Source organism: Artemia sp. Qi Xiang Cuo, chromosome 13, assembly GCF_049724085.1.
Source record: "Artemia sp. Qi Xiang Cuo chromosome 13, ASM4972408v1, whole genome shotgun sequence".
Classification (NCBI taxonomy): Eukaryota; Metazoa; Arthropoda; class Branchiopoda; order Anostraca; family Artemiidae; genus Artemia; species Artemia sp. Qi Xiang Cuo.
In genome coordinates, this window is record NC_142806.1 from 18473423 (window position 1) to 18493002 (window position 19580).

General features: G+C 35.6%; 1 protein-coding gene across 1 annotated transcript in view; it reads right to left on the minus strand.

The window, feature by feature from the left end:
- Positions 1-8949: 8949 nt before the first annotated feature.
- The window catches only part of LOC148945037 (tachykinin-like peptides receptor 99D), a 509170-nt gene continuing 498539 nt past the window's right edge, over positions 8950-19580 (minus strand). The window contains exon 6 of the mRNA XM_089099526.1: positions 8950-10130. Coding sequence (XP_088955652.1) covers positions 9916-10130 — 215 coding nt within the window. The 3' untranslated portion in view covers positions 8950-9915. The remainder of the gene's footprint in view (positions 10131-19580) is intronic.

Consider the following 19580-nt stretch of genomic DNA (forward strand, 5'->3'; position numbering starts at 1 on the left):
CTTTCAACTACGTTAAACAAAATGGCTATCTCAAAATTTTTATTGGATGTTTCTGGGAAAATGGCGGGCGAGAGAGGGGCGTTAGTCTTTCTCCAATCACTTTCAGCTATTAAAAAAGGCACTAGCCCTTTCAATTTTCAATCAAATGAGCCCTTTTGGAAGTTTCTACGACAACGCTTTCAATAAAAACTTTATATGCCTCCAGGGGATAATTTACAACCCTCGCCCTGAGGACTGGGGGGGGGGGGGGTTGTCATCCTCACAGTCCTAATTTCCAGAACTTTCTACTACGTCGAACAAAATGGCTATCTTAAAATTTTGATTGGATGCGTTTGGGGGAATGGTGGGCGTGAGAGGGGGGTTAGTTACCCTCCAATCACTTTCAACTATTAAAGAGGTGCTAGCCTTCTCAATTTCCAATTGAATGAGCCCCTTTTGAAGTTTTTACGACAACTCTATCATTAAAAACCTTATATGTCCCCAGGGCATAACTTACAACCTTCGCCCTGGGGACTCTGGGGGGTTTTTCATCTTTAAATACATAATTTCCAGAATTTTCCACCACGTTGAACAAAATGGCTATCTCTAAACTTTCATTGAATGAGTTTGGGGAAATGGAGGGTATAAGAGGGGGGGGGGGGTAATTACTCCCCACTCACTTTCGACTATTAAAAAGGGCGATTTCAATTTCCAATCAAATGAGCCCCTTTTGAAATTTATACAACGACTTTCTATATAAACCTTATATGCCCCCAGGGCATAACTTACAACCCTTGCACTGAAAGCTCTGATGGGGCTATCATCCTAAAAGACCTAATTTCCAGAACCTTCGAGCGTTGAACAAAATGGACATCTCAAAATTTTATTGGATGTGTTTGGGGACATGGCGGGCGTGAGAGGGGGGGTTATTTGCCCTTCAACCACTTTCAACTATTAAAAGGGCAATAACCCTTTCAATTTTCAATTGAATGAGCCCTATTGGATGTTTTTACAACATCAATTTCAATAAAAACCTTACATGCTCCCAGGGCATAACTTAAAACCCTTGCCCTGAGGGTTGTGGGGGGGGGGGGGTTGTCATCCTTAAAGACCTAATTTCCAAAACTTTTAAATGCGTTGAATAAAATGGCTATTTAAAATTTTTTATTGCATGTGTTTGGGGAAAAGGTGGGCGTGAGAGGGGGGTTAGATCCCCCCAAATCACTTTCGACTATTAAAAAGGGCACTAGCCCTTTGAATTACCCATCGAATGAGCCCTCTTTCCAGTTTCCATGACACAAATTTCAACAAAACGTTAGATTCCCCCAGGGTATAACTTATAACCCTTGCCCTGAAGAAGGTGGGGGGAGTGTCCTGCTCAAAGGTATAATTTCCTGAACTTTAAATTGCGTGGAACAAAATGAATATCTAAAAATTTAGATTGGATATGTTTCGGGAAATGGTGGGTGTGGAAGGGGTGTTAGTTGCCTTCCAATCCCTTTCGACTATTAAAAAGGGCACTAGCCATTTCAATTTCCAATCAAATGAGCCCTTTTTGAAGTTTCTACGACGAAGCGTTCAGTAAAAACCTTATATGCCCCCAGGGCATAACTTACAACCCTTGCCCTGAGGGCTGTGGGGGAGTTTCCACCTCAAAAACATACTTTCTATCTGGAAATCCAAAACACTAAATAAAATGGCTATCTAAAAATTTTGATTGGATGTGTTTGAGGAAAATGTGGGCGAGAGAGGGGGCTAGTTGCCCTCAAATCACTTTCGAGACTATTAAAAAGGGCACTAGCCTTTTGAATTTCCAATCGAATGAGCCCCTTTTCAAGATTCTACGACAAAGATTTCAATAAAAACTTATATGCCCCCAGGGCATATCTTATAACCCTTGCCCTGAAGACTGTGGGGGGAGTGTCCTGCTCAAAGGTATAATTTCATGAACTTTAACTGCGTGGAACAAAATGGCTACTTCAAAATTTTAATTGGATGTGTTTGGGGAAATGGTGGGCGTAGAAGGGGTGTTAGTTACCTTCCAATTGCTTTCGACTATTAAAAAGGGCCCAAGCAATTTCAATTTCCGATCAAATGAGCCCTTTTTGAAGTTTCTAATATAACGCTTTCTATAAAAAACTTTATATGCACCCAGGCCAATAATTGCAACCCTTTCCCTGAGGGTTTTGAGGGGGCTATCATCCTCAAATGGCTAATTTCCAGAACTTTAAACTACGTTGAACAAAATTGCTATCTCAAAATTTAGATTGGATGTGTTTGGGAGAAAAGGTGGGCGTGAGAGAGGGGTTAGTTACCGTCCAATCACTTTCAACTATTAAAAAGGGCACTAGCCCTTTGAATTTCCAATCAATAGAGCCCTTTTTCAAGTTTCTACGACAAAGATTTCAATAAAAACCTTATATACTCCCAGGGCATAACTTATAACCCTTGCCCCGAGGGTTGTGGGGGAGTGTCCTTCTGAAAAATATGTTTTCTATCTGGAAATAAACTACCCTGAACAAAATGGCTATCTCAAAATTTTCATTGGGGTATGTCTGTGACGTATCTTTGTTTTTCAATCACATTATTCTTTAAGCGTTTAACCAAAAAGGAAGCCAATAGCCCCGCTTTTTAAAAACCCGATTGGTTCCTGTGTAAAATTTCAAGCAGCTAAAAGGCACGAAAACTTTAAATCCACCTGATAGGCTCTTCTATCTGAATTTTAAACCAATAAAAAGAACGACGAGCTTTAGATCATAAAGTAAACTGTCGTTTCCTATTTGGTTGTAGTCAGTCGGCATTGGAGATATGTTTTCCTTAGTTATAATCCAAGTCTGTTCATTGCCACAGATAATAGTATTATTTGAAGCTTTATCAATTAGATAGCAAAACATCTGTAAAGTAAAAAAAAATATACCTATATCATTGCGTGGAAGGAAATTTAGTCTTATGGAGATGCATATTATACAGTTATTGCTGACTTGCTGGTTGCTGAAAATGTCCACCAAGTGCCAGGCAGAGCCATTCAAAGAGAGGGAGGGGCAACCAGGGCAGCTGCCCCAGACGCCATGGCTTGGGGTTGCCCAATTACATTAAGTTTTTCACTTCGATTCGGTTTTTTTCCTTATAATTGAATCGGGAGGGGAGCTCTAATTAGTTTTTTCCCAGGCACCATTAACCTTACGAACGGCTCAGGTGCCAGAACCTGACTTCCATGTCACTTAGATTATCAGTCAGCTTGCGCATTTAAGTTCGAAGAAAGTATTATTTACGTTTCCAAATAAAAAAAAAGGAAAAGGGTAAAAAATTTTCAAAGAAATTGTGTATATTTTGGAATCACGTAGAAAAAAAATTAATTAGCCTTTTTCGGAGAGGAGATACTACTCTGTGGATCTACTATCCACTACTCTGTGGATAGTCAAGCCAAAAATTAATTTGACTCTAGCAAAAATATTTCGAAATTCCTGAGTAATTTTCAATTTTGAAGAAAATAATTCAGCATAGAAAAACGAGGTGAAAAAATACACACAAAATGTAAAAAAAAAAAAAATACTTGGTCTTTTGTTGTTGCCGACAACATATTAATACCGTTTGACACACATTTGCCATTTTTCGCAAATAGGCTACAAGTCTTTTTTGTCCTTTTGGAATTTAAAAACCTTGCCTTTTCTTAAAATGGAAATGTTCTACTCCATTTTTTATTTCTAATGCTTTTTTTCTTCAATAATAAGAATTTTGTGGAAATTGTTCTGTGGATAGTCAAACAAATTTTTAACTCTGTTCTTCCAAAAATATTTCGAAATTTTTTGAGTAATTTACGATGTTGACAAATGTTACTCAGCAACGAGAAAACGAGGTAAAGAAACACAAAAATATACAAAAAAAATCTTGATAATTTTTGATTGCCGACGACACTTAAACTTAGTTCGGCACATCTGTCATTTCTTATGTTAGTACTAGACTTTTCTGTTTTGGGTGTTTTAAAAACCTTACTTTTTTTTAAATGACATTATTCCTAATCTATCATCTTTTCTTTTCTTTTTCTTATTTGGATCAATATGGAGACGCTTTCGCATAATCTCATAATCGGAATCCAATTCTGGACCCTGCAGTGGGCTTCTACAGCTAGGTTTTATATCTGGGTCCTGTATTACCAAGCTGAGGTCAAACGCCACTACAGGACTTAATAGTCTACCATCTATTTCTAACGCTTCTTTTTTCTATACGGATAAGAATTTAATGAATACCATTCTGCGGATAGTCAAATCAAATTTTAATTTAGCTCTACCAAAAATACTTCCAAGTGTCTACCATTATTATTCAGCTGATTCCAGTTTTGCGATTGAAGAAGGTTTTAACCTGTAACTTCATAAAATCTTATTCAATATGATTAACCTATACTGTCTGGAATATTTAGGTAAGGTTTTATGGGAGATGACTTGCTGAATAAAACCAAGAATCACCCTCTCTGACAAAACATTATTTAATAAGACATTTCCAGCAGAAAAAAGTATCTTAATTGACTGGAACAGATATGTGGATATCAGATATTGATGTAAGATTTAATAAGAGATGGTTCACTGAATCACCCCAAGAATCACCCTCTCTGACAAAACATTTGTTAATGAAACATTTCCATCAGAATAAAGTCTTTTAATTGACTGAAACAGATACATGGATATCAGATATCTATTTTTGGGCCAGCTCATTATGCTAATGATCTGAACAAAATAGAACCATTTTCAAAAGATTCCGATGATTTTGCACAATTAATAAAGTAAAAAGTACTCAAAACCAAGCTAACGGCTAAACTCTAAGAAGAGAGGGAAAGTAAATATTTATTGAAAGGAAGCTATTTAATATCACAAAAATGAAACATTAAGAGTTATTATAAACACAATTTGCTCACACGTTCCTAATTACAACTTCGAGCTGGTTTTGGTATAAGAAGATTATAGTTCTGAATCAGTTTCTAATTATATGTAACAAAGTAACAGTCTAAATAGGTTAATAAGTAGGCTAATATGATCCCTATAGGTTAATACTGTGGGTTAGTTATGGAATTTTTACTTGATTTATGAAGGATTGGGAAGTTCTCAGGGGAGTCGTCTGAATTTACCCTGTTATTTGTTAAATACTGGTAAATTAATCAGAGTCATCGGAGAACTGAACTGGCTATAGGAAACGAAAAAAAAAATAATAAAAAAAAGAATTCTGAAAACAATCTAAACTACGTTGAAATAGAAGTTTATTATATTTAACTTCTGTTTAAAAAAAAAATAATAGCAGCATTAATTAGAGTTAATGTTAATTATGTTTTATTGACTGTTTTAATCAAACCATTTTCACTCACAATATTTATATGAGATTGATTTGTTCCCTTACTTCTTTTACTTAATAAAACCATTTCTCCCCAAATGAAAGTAAAGAGCTACACTAATTTTTAGAACAAAAGAAAATAGTCAGTATAAGAGATGGAACTGCGCCCATCCTCAACCCCTTGCTCCTTACGCTGAAATTTTACTTTTGCTCCTAATGCTTGAGAACGAATGCTCAAAAACAAGAACAATTTGAGCGGGAGGAAAAAACTGAAATTGAAAGTTTATTAATGAGCATTTTATTTTAAGCAACAAATTTTGATTTTAGGGATTTTAAGAGGCAATTAGTATGCAAAAGACTTGAAATTACCCCTTAAATACAGTTCTTGCATCCGTAAATACTTTCAGTAAAGCCCTGTAGAATATCTGCGCAAAAAGTGAGGCCGCCCTCGTATACAGAATAATTTCTGTTCATTTTAAATTTTAATGTCGCTCTTTACTTTCATTTGAAAAAAACTTGTTTTATTAGCTTAATTTGTGGAAGTTTTCAGTGGTAAGATTGCTCTGAATATAAGAATACCACATCCCCCTCTAACCCCACTTTTACGCTTAAGTTAAACATTTGCAAAACAATGCCCACAGAAAAAAGAGCTAATTTAGTGTATTTGCTCTCTAGTACTTTTCAAGCTATGAATGACGACCAATTCATCTCTAGTAGCTTTCATAAAAAGTTTGAAAACCTTGGCCATATTTTTTTGGAGACCTTAGGCAACCCCTACCCTGTTAGAGAATAAGTTGACCAAAACCCTAAAAATAGCGGAGACGACTATGCAAATTAGTTTTATTGGAATAACGGTCTACAATAACTTTTCATTTTGTCGACTTTTCATTTTATTTTATTTTTTTTACGGAAAGAATACCGCAAGTCAGTACGGTCTGTAAGGCTGACGGGCTAAGTAAAAGCTCTTGTTATAAGGCTGAGGGGCTATAAAATAGCCTTGTTTCCTGAGTTTATGCTCGATATCATTTCCCCCCTGTTAAGACCAAAATTGCTATTTTACGGGATAATATACTGAAATTCGACTCTTTTCTGCGTTATAATCTCTTTTGTTACTTAATGGGGCATTAAATCTTTAAATTTCTATTTGAGTGAACCTTCTTTTAATAATCTATAGCTACTGGCTCAATTCAATAAATCTCCCCCCCCCCCCCACAAAAAAGCATACGTAGGCCTCTAACCAGCGGGGGTGGGGGGGGTGCCCAGTTTGATACCCACCTCACCGAGTTTTTTTTTACTTGCACAAAAGTAATAAAAATACATGCAAGCAGACTTTTGTTGTGTTTTGTAAGGCTTTTTGTAAATCCCCTGAGCAAACCATCCCCTAAATGAAAATACAATCTATTAGTCTTTTTTAGCCGGTTCTTTTTGGGGCAAAGGAGGATTACATAAGGTCTAAAAACAGTGCTTTCCCCTTGAATTTTCAAACTTTTGTTGAGAGAAGTGTCGGATAAAGTAAATGACGACTCAGATACTTACAAATTTAACACCTGACCTACCTGTGTAAGGAGGAAATTTACGGATGGACATTGGTTGAAGGGTGTTGAGGGGGTGGAAGTCCCCGGATCGTGGAGATGGCAGTTATTTTGAAAATTTTGCTTTATTCCAAAAAAGAAACTATATTACAAGATCTCTTTTTATCAAAGCATTGTTCTGCAAAGATTAAATTTTACTGGAAAGGGTTATTTTTGAGGCGGCAGTAGCCCTCCTAATATTCAGGGTAACTCTAGGTATTGTAATAAAAATAAAAATGCATTAAGTAAATAACTGAGCTGTTCTAATAAAAGTGAAAAACAACATTAAAAAAACTTATATAAATAAAGTTTTTTTCTATATATGAGGAGTGGTGTTGCTCCCTCAACTCCCCCTTTTTATGCTAAAGTTTAACTACTGCTTGATTGAAACCATTTTAGAGTGCAAAAAATGTAAGTCCAGGCACCACCCCGGCAGACCAAGGAAGGGATGGTGAGACAGCTTTGGAAACGACCTCCTTAAACTTTTAATTCAGGCAGATGACCGAATATCCTACAGAAAACTGATCCGTCAACGTGTAAAGAAGATAGCCCCAACACGACCAACGAGGACGTCCGGGACATAAGTAAGTAAAGTAAGTGAGTTTTGATTGGAGGTTTTTCTTACACCTGCAGGTTTTTTTTCTGTGGAACTTGGTTAAATCAGACTTTGAATCTATTGAGGGGTTCCGAAAGTTGGGTCACACATGGACAACTCAATGGCTCCCGCTTGCACAACAGCTGGCAGCAGACAGCACTACATGGTCCAAGAAGGTCTCAAAGATCTTTAATGCCTGGCACGGTGGAAAAGTCTGATTCCCGCCTCAATTACAAGTAAGTAAGCAAGTTTCTTTTACACCTATTACCTTTCAGAACTCTTAAACTAAAAACTTTTTGTTTAAAGCAAATGGAGATAGATAAATCCCTCCATTCCCGAGATATTGTGAAAAATGGGCTTTTTATAAAATTGGCCTTCAATTAGATTACTCGTCTATTGGTTCTTGAAGCATTCGTAGAAAAAATTCAAACTTCAGCGAAAAGAACAGGAGTTTAATTACGAGATAATTTATATTCGTTTTGAGTTTTGATGTTGCTCTTTACTTTCATTTGGAAGACCTGTCCTTCTTACTGAGTTATAATCAGAGTCCAATGTGTTTCCTATTATCAAAAGAGAGTGCATGATATTTGAAACAATCAGGAAAAGATTATTTTTTTCTTTGGGCGGAGGGAAGGAAGAAGAATTATAACTTGGTGTTTGGGGGAAGAGGCGAAATGACGTCGGAAGGGCTGTTTGTCTAGTATGCAAAATTTTGATCACAATGTTCATAAACATAAATTTATAATTTGAGTCGATATAAAAAATAAACTGCCCTGCTAAATAAAATGAAAGATATAGTTAAAACACTAAATAAAATTATATTAAAAATACAAAAATAAAGAAAATTATTGTTGAATATCATGGAACTATTCATCGGCAATGAAAGTTTAAAAGTAAAGCTGAACAAAGGCTCAATCTTTAAAGTAAAGGGGGTCAGGGCTTCTTACGGGACTTGGAAGAGTGTTAAAAACATAAAATACACTTGTAGGTCAACTCTTCTAATTACACTTGAGGGCCCCTTTGAACCAATCTCAGAAAATCAAAACAAGAGAATGCAAGCTTACATTTGTGCAAAATAGCTAGTGCAAACAAAATTCACTTAATCTTTACTTTTGGCACTCGCTAGAGCCCCCCCCTACCAAAAAGAGGATTGTGCACATATAGCTAAGATGAAGACCCGGAAAAATATATAACTTCGTCAGAACATGTCTTGGCAAACGACATAGGCGCTAGCTATTCAACTTCCCAACCCCCCATTGCATTCCTGGCTGAGGGGCCATAAAACGGAGATCAGCACCGCCCGTAGGGACTGTAAAGTCCACTTCTGCATTCTTTAGTTTTTTTTTATTCAACTTCACAGATAAAAATGATTGTAGGCTGGTATATAACTCTATTGTTTAGTGCAAATTTACGATTTTCAGTACAAGTTGTGGTTTTTAACAGTGATTTTAAGGTTTTGACTATAATTTTTTTAATTATGATTAAACTTTACCATTATTAAACTATGTGGGATTATGTTACATATTGTATTAATATGATATTATAATATAATTGTATAATATGACGCTGTATTATTCTAAATTACATTATTATTTTTATTAGAAATGAAACTATATTATTTTATTGACAAATTCAAATTTAATTATTTTAAGTCAATAAGATTATATAATCAACTAAGGTGTTAAATTAATCATATTATCTTTATTGAATTACGAGATGTAATTTTAACTGTAATTAAATATTTTAACTATGATTTTAACTACTAGTTATGGAGGGCCTAATTTGAAGAAAATGTCGGTAAAAATATTATTTATGAGTTGATAAACATGAGAAACTGTTTATTCATGGTTAATATCCTCCGTTTCATTTTATTTAAAGTAGTTCACCTTCAATGAAATGACACTGGAATATTGGGCTGTGATGAATAAAAGGGCGACATACGCCATTTTTGTATATTTTCAGTAGAGCCAAAAAATGGGAAAATGTTTGTCGAGTGCGGTCACTCTGAAGGGCGAGACTAACGGAGATAAAGGGAGCATATTCTAAACCAAGTTTTTATTCTCTTTTCACTGGTAAAAATTAAATTCAAGTATTCCGAGGAAATTCAAAATTATTCCAGTTTATGGCGCATGTCTCCTTTTTCCTTGTCAAAAAAGGGAGACAAATGCCAGGTCCTCATGTTATAGCTCCATAAGGTAATCCTCGTCTGTAATTCTGAATTGTGACAAGACCTGATAAAAATGAGGCATACGCCACTAAGTAGCCCATGTCTCTTTTTATCTTCGGAACGGTACGAGACAGGACCATCCTGTCTCCAGCATTCTGTTCCTTGTACTGAGTTTACCCACGAAATATACATAACTTATTTTCGACCGAAATGGTATATGTCACCTTTTTAATTATCACAGCCAAATATGGTTATTAAATTTCTACAAAGCCATTAAAATCGGACTAAGGAGCTTTTTTCTCTACTAATTCTGTCATGGGGATTTCTACAATTTCTTCTCCTTCGTTTTCATTATGATTACTGCGCAAACGCCGGTTATGGATACTCAATGGACTGGTATATCGACTCTCTGGAGCCAAAGTTGTTAAAGTCCTTCGCGATGAGTTGTTTCTACTCCATCCACTAATTGTAATCTGGTTCATTGGGAGTCTTGCTGACCCTGTAATGAAATTAAGACTATTAGTTACCCATATGCCAGACAACTTTAATAAATTTACGGTGTCTATGTTGTAGTTGAGTTAAAAAAGATAATCCTACTGTATTCGGTGTCCATGATTTTATGTATTAGTGGCATATCAGTAGCGATGAAATAGTAAAGCGAAGCCTCTCATGTGTTATTTACAAACTCACTTATTTATTATTCTTCTTGGCCACGTTGTGTGGAAGGCGTGGTCTAAGGTCATCTCTTGATGTGCCACATATTAGACTAATGAAACTGTATACCCTTCTTCTAAGGGTACCCACTAATGATACACTTTCCAATTTAGCTCGAGAATGCCACTCGTTTGACACCTTCAACAGACTTATAAGAAAACACTCTAGAACCACTTACGTGCCTGATTAAGCTGTCTGAAATTTTTACCCAGATAGCACATTTCGTCTCTTTTTGAGTTTAGATAAATTTGCCAAGCCTGACACAAATAGTGTTTTCTTTTTGATTTAAGGTCCCACGCACAGAAATTTAAGAGCATACTCGTTCATTCTGCGCAAGTACGTTAATACTTGCATAATGTTATTAATACGTATTTCCAAAAAAATTTTTGCTTAAAATACTAAGTTCGATCTAGTGAAACATTCAAAAAAGAGAAATGAGAGTTTACTTGTAAAATATATTACGACTCAAACCACTTTTGATTTTTTTTATTGGATTAAGATTTCATACAGAAGAACCAATAAGGTTCCACGGTATTTTTATTGACTCATGATTTGGTATAGCATTAATGGGTAACAAAAGCACGGCTTATTGGCTTAACTTTTGAACTTTCGGTTGAGAAGTAATATGATCGATGTGTATAAATACGTTATAAGAACAAACCAATGAAAATAAAGCCCTCTTTTCAGAGCGGGAATGTTGAGCAGTGATATTTAATTTAAAAATGAATCTAGGGAATGAGTGGCGGCCCAAATTTATTCGTCTTTGCAATATCGGTGTAAAGGTTGCATTACGGAAGTTGACAATTTCAACTTAAAAATCTATATCCATTCTGCCTTTAGCTTCAGAAAGTTTAAAAGCTTCAAGCTGTGTAAAATTGTTTACAGGTATTCAAAACAGCCTGAAGCTACGTGGTAAGGTGTTTTTATAAGCTTATGCGAGGTGGGTTTGAAAATTTTAAAAGCTTAAATCCGGTAAGCAAAAAGTAGGATTAGGTTAGCTTGGGAAAATTTTGGTAGGCTAAGCAGGCTAGTTCACCTTAATCTGGTGGGCCTAGCCTATTGGGGATAGACTTTTGCTTTCTTTACCCTTCACCTCATTTTAAAGTACCTCAAAAGAAAAGTGTAAAGCAGTTTAGAGTAAAAATTAGCAAATGCTAGATGGTACTAATGATGTTTCTTCACTTATTACCGCAAGTTCCCACTCTTTGGTATTTATAGAGGCTTGTGTCTTTATAGCCCGATCAGATGCATGGGAAAACGCTCAAAAACTGCTCCCTTTTTCCCATTATACAGATTGGTTTTGGGGCTAGGAGTTTTTGCTAGTTTTCCTGTGGGACCGGTCGTTTTTCGTGCGTCGTCGTGCAAAAATGAGCAAGCACTTTTGAAGTGGAAAGCATGTCGACTGTTAAAAGTTCGAGATTTTGTGGTTCTTATCCAGAACCATCAGTTTATACAAGGAATGCTTTGTATAAAGCTAACACGAAAGAGGAAGACACCTGGCAATAAATACATTTTGGCTTAGAAACTTGAAGCGTACAAGTGCATGTTTTCTGTGCTTTTTAGGAAAAATTTGCACCTAACGTTTGAACACCTTTCCCCTCGTACCAATCGGTTTACTCGTCGGTTCTCAAATGCATCTGAATGTTCCATAAGCCTGATAAAAATAAAGACTTCAAGCTATTTTAACTTATATAGTTTTTATTCAGATCAGTCTCAAGTTACAAGGTCTTAAAACAATAAGAACTGTTAAATTGGCTTAATTTTCTTACAGAAAACCAACGACAGTATTTACTAATATTAGCTTATGGAAGTCAATAACCTTGAAGAGAAGAATAGAAAAACATGTCTAGCATTTTGATTCATATTAGAAAAACAAAGTAATATAATTTTTTATTGGAGTACAACATATTGTTGATTCAGCTGGTTGTAAATAAACTTTTCAAAAGAGCACTGTAGTCAGAGTTTTAGATCAGAATGTTTCCTTTAAAATTTTGTTGGTAATAAGTAAAAATTTACAATATAGATTTTTTTAAAACTTAACTTTTACTGAAAATTGCTTAAGGGGTCATCCAAGGATGTACCCGGGATTTTTTCGGGTAGGAGGGGGGGGGCAGGGATCTATGATCTAAAAAAGGATTTTTTTCGGGGGGGGGGGCAAAAAACTTTTAAAATGACAATATTCATTTTTGTTACGTTTTTCCAAGTCGGACAAGCATTTTGGGGGTGGGGGGTCAAAACCCCCTAATCTTCCTGGATACAGCCTTGGGGTCACCGATAGCCTTGATAGCCAGAAGAAACAAGTTCAAACATTGAGGACTGGAGCGTACATGTGAATTTTTCCTATGTGTCTGGGTCTACGTAAAAAATCTAACAAATTGGCAAATTAACATAAAATATATAATATTATAAATAATATAATATATAAATATAATTTGCCATTAATTTTTTTTTATTTATGTCCAAAAAGTGGCTATCATAGGCCCAGATGGGCAAAATTCGTACTAAATTTCCTATTAAAATTTCGTCAAGTTCCAGTTTTAGCACTAAACTTGGGGGAAAGTCAGCAGCAACTTCAGAAATTTCACAAATTTTCAGAATGTGACCTGTTTTTAGGAATCTCCAAAGCAGGTCTTCTGCAATTTCTCTGATGAATCAGTAGCCAATAGGGGCTCACCACTATAGGCTAGTATAGAAAAACCAAATGCATCTAATGTTTAGCGATTTGAACAGAAATAACGATGCATAGGCCTACTTCTAAATTACACTATAATATGCAATATAATAGCAATTTCTATAGACTAGTCTATATTTCAGTGAAGCAAAGAAAATCTCTTTGTTTGACTAAAAAGGCGGATGGGGGCAAAAAATATGAAAAAAACGTACATATAGGTCAACAAATTTTCGTATTATCATGCTATAGAGGGGAGAGAGTGGGAATTGTCCTTTGGGCAAGTGTTATATTCTTGAATTCTCTCCCTTCCCTTGTTGAATGTATGTTTGGATATCTACTTGAATTTAAAATAAAGCGTAAAATGGTTGTCTAAGTGAAAACATAGCAACTACATACCGGGATATCTCAATTGTTAATTAAAAAAGAAGCTTGAAAAGAAGGCAGATAGAAAAAAAAATTAAAATAAAAAAGTGCACTTATAGTCCCCAAAATTTTCATATTCTGGCATTTTCAACTTATACATTTAGCTGTTCCGGAAAAAATGTTCATAGAGTCTTTTAACAGCCATAGTTCACGCATAATTTCTTTTGATTTAATTCAACATCACTTTGAACTTCTTCAAAAGTCTCAACTTGACGCCTTTAGCCTTTCCTGAGACGTTGCAGAAACATTCATTTGACAATATGGATGTATAAAGTATATTTTGATTTAAATCATTACCTTCGTCAATATTCAGTTAAAATTTACTCTTAATACAAGTAGCCGTTCCTGATATATTGCAGACATCACATTTTGAAAAAATAGAGGAACAGAGTGTCTTTTAATTTCATCTTAATACCCTTAGTTGTTTCTGATGTACTGCAGATAAACTCTATTGGCAACGGAGATGTAACTAGTGCCTTGTGATTTACCTCATTATCCCTTAAAACTCTCACGGAAAGTTTCAATATAACACCGTTAGCTGTTCCTGAGTTATTGCAGATACGCCCTTTCGAAAACCTGGACACGAATTGTATTGCTTTAGTTGAATATCCTCTCAATATTCCATGAAAGTTTTAAGTTGATACCCTCAGCCATTCTTTCTTTTGAAACATTTTCCTCACCATTACCTGAAAGTTTTAACTTAATACCTTTAGCCGTCCCTGAGATATTGCAGATACACTTTTTTGACAAACTGGACGCGCATAGTGAATTTAGATTTTGTGAAATACACCCGGGAAGTTTCAACTTAATATTTTTAGCCGTTCTTTAGATATTGTAGATATTCTTTTTGGAAAATCAGAACACGAATATTATCTTTTGATTTAGTTCAAAATCTTCTCAATATTTCTTGAAATTTTCGAATTGATACCCTCAGCCATTCTTGTGATATTGAACATAAAACATTTTTAAAACCTGGATTTACATACTTTCTTTTGATTTTTTTCAAAATTCAACTTAATACCCTTTGCCGTTTCTGACCTATTGCACATATGCTATTTTAAAGCCTGGATGAATATACTTTCTTTTGATTTAATTAAACTTGATGAACTTGACCGTTCTTAGAACATTGCAAATACACATTCTTGACAACCTGGATGCACATAGTTTCTTTGGATTTAATTAAACATTCGCCTTAATACCCTTAGTCGCTCCTGAGGTATTGTACATACAACCTTTTAGAGCCTGCAAATTTAAATTTATATGATTAGATTAGATTTATAGATTTATATAGATTTATATATTTAGATGCATATTTAGACCATTACCTGAAAATTTCAACTTAACATCCTTAGTCGCTCCTGAGATATTGCAGATAGGGCTTTTTGATAATCTGGATGCACTTATTGCCATTTGATTAAATTCAACATCCTCTTAACATTCCCTGATAGTTTTCCTGAGGTATTACATAAACGCCCTCTTTAGAGCCTACACATTTTTTGGTTGAGTTCAATATCCCCTTACCATTACCTGAAACTTTCACCTTAATGCCTTTGCTGCTTTTGAGATATTGTAGAAGCGAATGGTAGAATGAGATACCGTGGTAGAAGCGAATCTTCTTTCATATAGTGGAAATTATGCGGAAGCTTCGAAAAAAACGGCTAAGGGCGTAAATCATGCTTTCCGTGAGTGTGAATCTTCTCCTGATCTTTACTATCAGTTTCTGAAAAAGAAAACTGCGAAAGTCGCGGGTGCTGATTTAACTGCTTCGAGCGAAGCATCTGAAATCCGAAATCAGCTTACTTTAGCACAAGATGAAGTAACAAAGCTTAAATTTGGCCTAGTTAAAGAAATAGAGAAAAAAGTTCAGGAAAAAGTTGTTTCCGTGACAGGAGTACCAGGCTCATCGCAACAAGCCGCTCTGAACCCTGAACTGATTGTTTCGGAAATTTATGGTTCGATCACGCTAGAATACAACGTAAAGTTTGAGAAAATAGAAAAACTGTTTTCATCGCTGGATAGCCAGATTCAGTCGTTAGAGCTTCGAGTGGCTACTATTGAGGAAAAGCTGGACGATTACGAACAGGAGCGTTTGCTTGATTCTTTGGTTTTTTTCGGAGTGAAGCAGGACCCTGTAAACAACCTGGGTACTACTGTTCTTGATATAGTGAAGAGAATGGGTGTAAATGTCCAGAAAGAACAGTTGTTGTCTGTGAACCGTTTTAGACTTCCGAACGCTGCCCGGAATATCCAGACCCCTACGGGTGTTGCGCCAGTTCTCATTAAATTTGCAACTAAAGATGCCGCGTATAATATTTTCAGAGCGAAATCAAATCTCGCGAAATCAGGTGTATTCGTCACTGAATATCTTACGAAAATGAAAAAAACGATTTTTGAAGGTGCGAGAAACAGATATAGTGTTAGAAACGTGTGGTCTAATCGTGGCCGTTTTTACAAACGTGAGCAGGGTGATAGCCACCCAACACGAATCTGCTCACTTGTTTGACACTCTTTAGTGTTTTATTAAATGTTGATTATTTGTTTTTTTTTTTTGTTTTTTTTGTGTTTTTTTTTTTTTTTTTTTTTATAGATTAAGAGAAATTATTTTATTTCCTTATTTATGTTGAATGATTTTCTTTATTGAATAGATTTATGCGTAATCCGCTCCGTATTGAAGATCATTTAGAGGCTCAAATTTGAAGTGATGATTTGCCTATTATTAATTCAAAGCCTCTTCGTGAGAGTTCTTATATATTGCCGTCGCAAGTCAGTGGAGACATGTCACTGTGTCTTTGCAGGAGGACTTGGCACCTTACGACGGCATATTTAGATGTTTTTCAGATGATTGAGATATCTTCCTCAAAATTTGATATAATGGCTATTTGTGAAACTTTTTTGAGTTCTGACCAATCTCTCTCGGCTTTTTCTTTTCCAGGATATGATTTTGAGGTAAGGAACCGATCAACTATGAACCGAGGAGGCCTGGGATTTTTGATTAAGAAAAATATGAAGTATGTGGTGAGGGAGGATTTGGGTGTATGGATAGAAGGTAAGATTGAAAGTTTTTGTTTGGAATTAGAAATTGAAAAAAGGAAAGTTTTAATTAGTGTAGTGTATAAGCCGCCCAGTGCACGCCTGGATGAGTTTGTAGCAGGTTTTAGTGAGTTGATGAGTTTGGCTTTTTCTACAAGCATGGATTTCCTTTGTATGGGTGATTTTCACTATAATCTTTTAGATCTTTCAGTTGATAATTTGGATTTTTTTAATTATATAATTTCCAGTGACCTTTACCCTTTAACTTGTGTACCTACCCGAATCTCTACTCATTCTGCGACCTTAATTGATAACGTTTTTGTGGGACCTAGCTATTTGAGTCAAAGCTATGCAGATGTGATAGTATATCCAGGATCAGATCATCTTCCGGTAAGTGCTCATGTGACGTGTCTTAGAAAATGAAGTATCCTAGCTAAAAAAATACTGACAAGTGAGCTGAAAAAGCAAAATCTGAATAACTTTGCCGAGGTGGTGAGCTGTATCATGTGTGACTCAGTTCTGACGATTTCTGGTGAATCTTCTCTAGCGCACAATCAGTTCATGTATATATTCCAACCGATTTATGAGAAAACATGCCTCTTGCGCTTGACCAAACAAAAGAGGGACGATCCCCGCAAGCCGTGGATTACGGAGGCAATAATAGACATGATAAAAAAAGGAACTTGTTATATGAGGAATATCTTAATATTCAGAATGACGCAGATTTTGCAGAGTTCAATCGAATGAGAAATAAGCTGAACAGTATGAGAAGGCAAACAAAGAAGAAGTATTTTGAAGAAAAGTTTTCTGATAGTAAGAGAGATACCAAAGCCACATGGCAAGTTATTAATGGGTTTATGGGAAATCAGAAAAGTAGTCAGTTGCCTTGCATTCATATAAACGGAAGTTATGTGAGTGATAAAAATGTGGTCGCGAATCATTTTGGCCAGTTTTATTCTCAGGTTGGCTTGTCTGTTCAAGAGAGTATAAGGTGGGACAGGAAAAATTTTATTAGCGAGGAATTCGTGGACTCTCGTGGAGACACTGTTCAATTCCAGTTTGAAAAGTGCACAAGTGATGAAGTGATGGAAATAGTGACAAATATAAAACCGAATTCTGCTCGAATAGATGGCGTGAATCTGATAACTTTTAAAGCTGTGTTAATGTATATACTACCATGTATTCTCCATATTATTAATTTATCAATGGAAACAGGGACCTTTCCAGAAGCGTTGAAGCAAGCTAAAGTTATCCCGCTTTACAAAGGGGATGCCACGTCAGACACTGGAAACTGGAGACCAATATCGATACTGCCTTTATTGTCAAAAATTTTAGAAAAAGTTATTCATCGCCGTCTATATGACCATCTCACGAAACATAGCCTACTCAGTGACACCCCCAATTTGGATTCCGATAAAGTCATTCCAATAGTCATGCTTCCATTCATCTTGTTGATTTGTAAATAATTGTTTAGTAAAAGGTGAAACCCCCCTAACAGTATGTTTTGATTTTAAGAAAGCATTTGACACTGTACATTTTAAAATTTTATTGCAAAGATTAGAATGCTTAGGTGTTAAAGGAGTGAGTTTGAAGTGGTTTGAAAGTTAGTTGTGTGGGAGGTCTATTAAAGTAATGATTGATGATGCTATTTCTTCCCCTTATCAAGTGTCGTGCGATGTGCCACAGGGATCGGTCCTTTGTCCACTTTTATATCCTGGTTTATGTAGATAGCTGGAAGTTTTGTATTCCAGATTTTTGCTTAACGTCATTCGCTGATGACACTGCAGTTACGTTTTCTGTCGTTGTTTGGATGGTCTCGTGTTGAAAGTGAATTGTGTTCTGAGAAATTTCCATGTTTTTACTAGTTTGAGTTGGCTATCAGTTAATGTTACAAAGACTAATTTTATTGTATATTCTAGAGTAGGCAAGCCCAGTGATATTGATGGTAGAATTCTGTTTAATAATAAGCCTGTAGTTCAACTTCAAGAAATCCGGTACTTAGGTTTTTACATTGATTGTAATTTGTCGTGGAAACGCCACAGTGATGTTGTTGCCACAAAGGTTGCACGTGGCCTTGGAGCGATTCGTCGTTTTAAAAATTTCTTACCTCAGAGAGTTTTATTGCTTTTATACCATGCTTTGATCCACCCATATGCTTCGTATGGCTGTATGTTATGGGCAAGTAATTTTTATGTGAATTTTAAACGTGTTCAGACTCTTCAAAATAGAGCGATGCGTCTTATTGGTGGGTATGTTTAAGGTGTAAATAACACTTCAGCTTGCTTCAACAAGTTGCAAGTGTTGAATGTAGGACAGCTACGAGACTACCAAATAGGAATTTTTGCTTATCAATGCTGGAATAATGTTAGTCCAGAGGTTTTTCGTGGTTATTTTAATGACAATAGGTCTTTGCACCATTATGAAACTCGTCATGCTAGTGATTTCATTGTTCCGAATAGAAGCGGAACCAGGGCCGGCTTCCATACTAGATTTTCAGGACTTAATGTTTGGAACTCTATTCCGGAGAGCATTCAGGTGGCTGAGCACCTGGGGTTATTTAAAAATAAATTGAAACATTATTTGTTAGGTCAAGGTTCATAGGTTTTTTTTTTTTTTTTGTTTTTTTTTTTTTTTTTTTATATTATTTATCTTTTATTATTATTATTATTAAATGAATTGATGAGAGATTGATTGATTTTTTGTTGTTGTTTTGTAGTGTTTGTATGTAATTTGTGTGGGTTGTTTTTTAGTGTATGTACCCGCCCAGTCGCAAGTGCTGTTTGGTATCTTTCTTGGGGCGGGTATTGGCATATTTGTTAAATGTATTTTTATGTTAAATAAATTGAATTGAATTGAATTGTAGATGATCTTTTTGACAATCTGGAAGCACTTAGTGCCTTTTTATTAAATTCAATGTTCCCTCAACATTTTCTCAAAGTTTCAACCTAATAGTCTTAGCTGTTGGTCCTTATTTACCCTTAATACTCATAGAGTCAGAAGATTCAAAAGTAATTAGAGGGCAACAACCCCCCCCCCTCCCTTGTCATTGTTTACCATCTATCCCCCCCGCCATAACTGCCCAAAGCACCGGATCAAATTTTTGAGATAGTC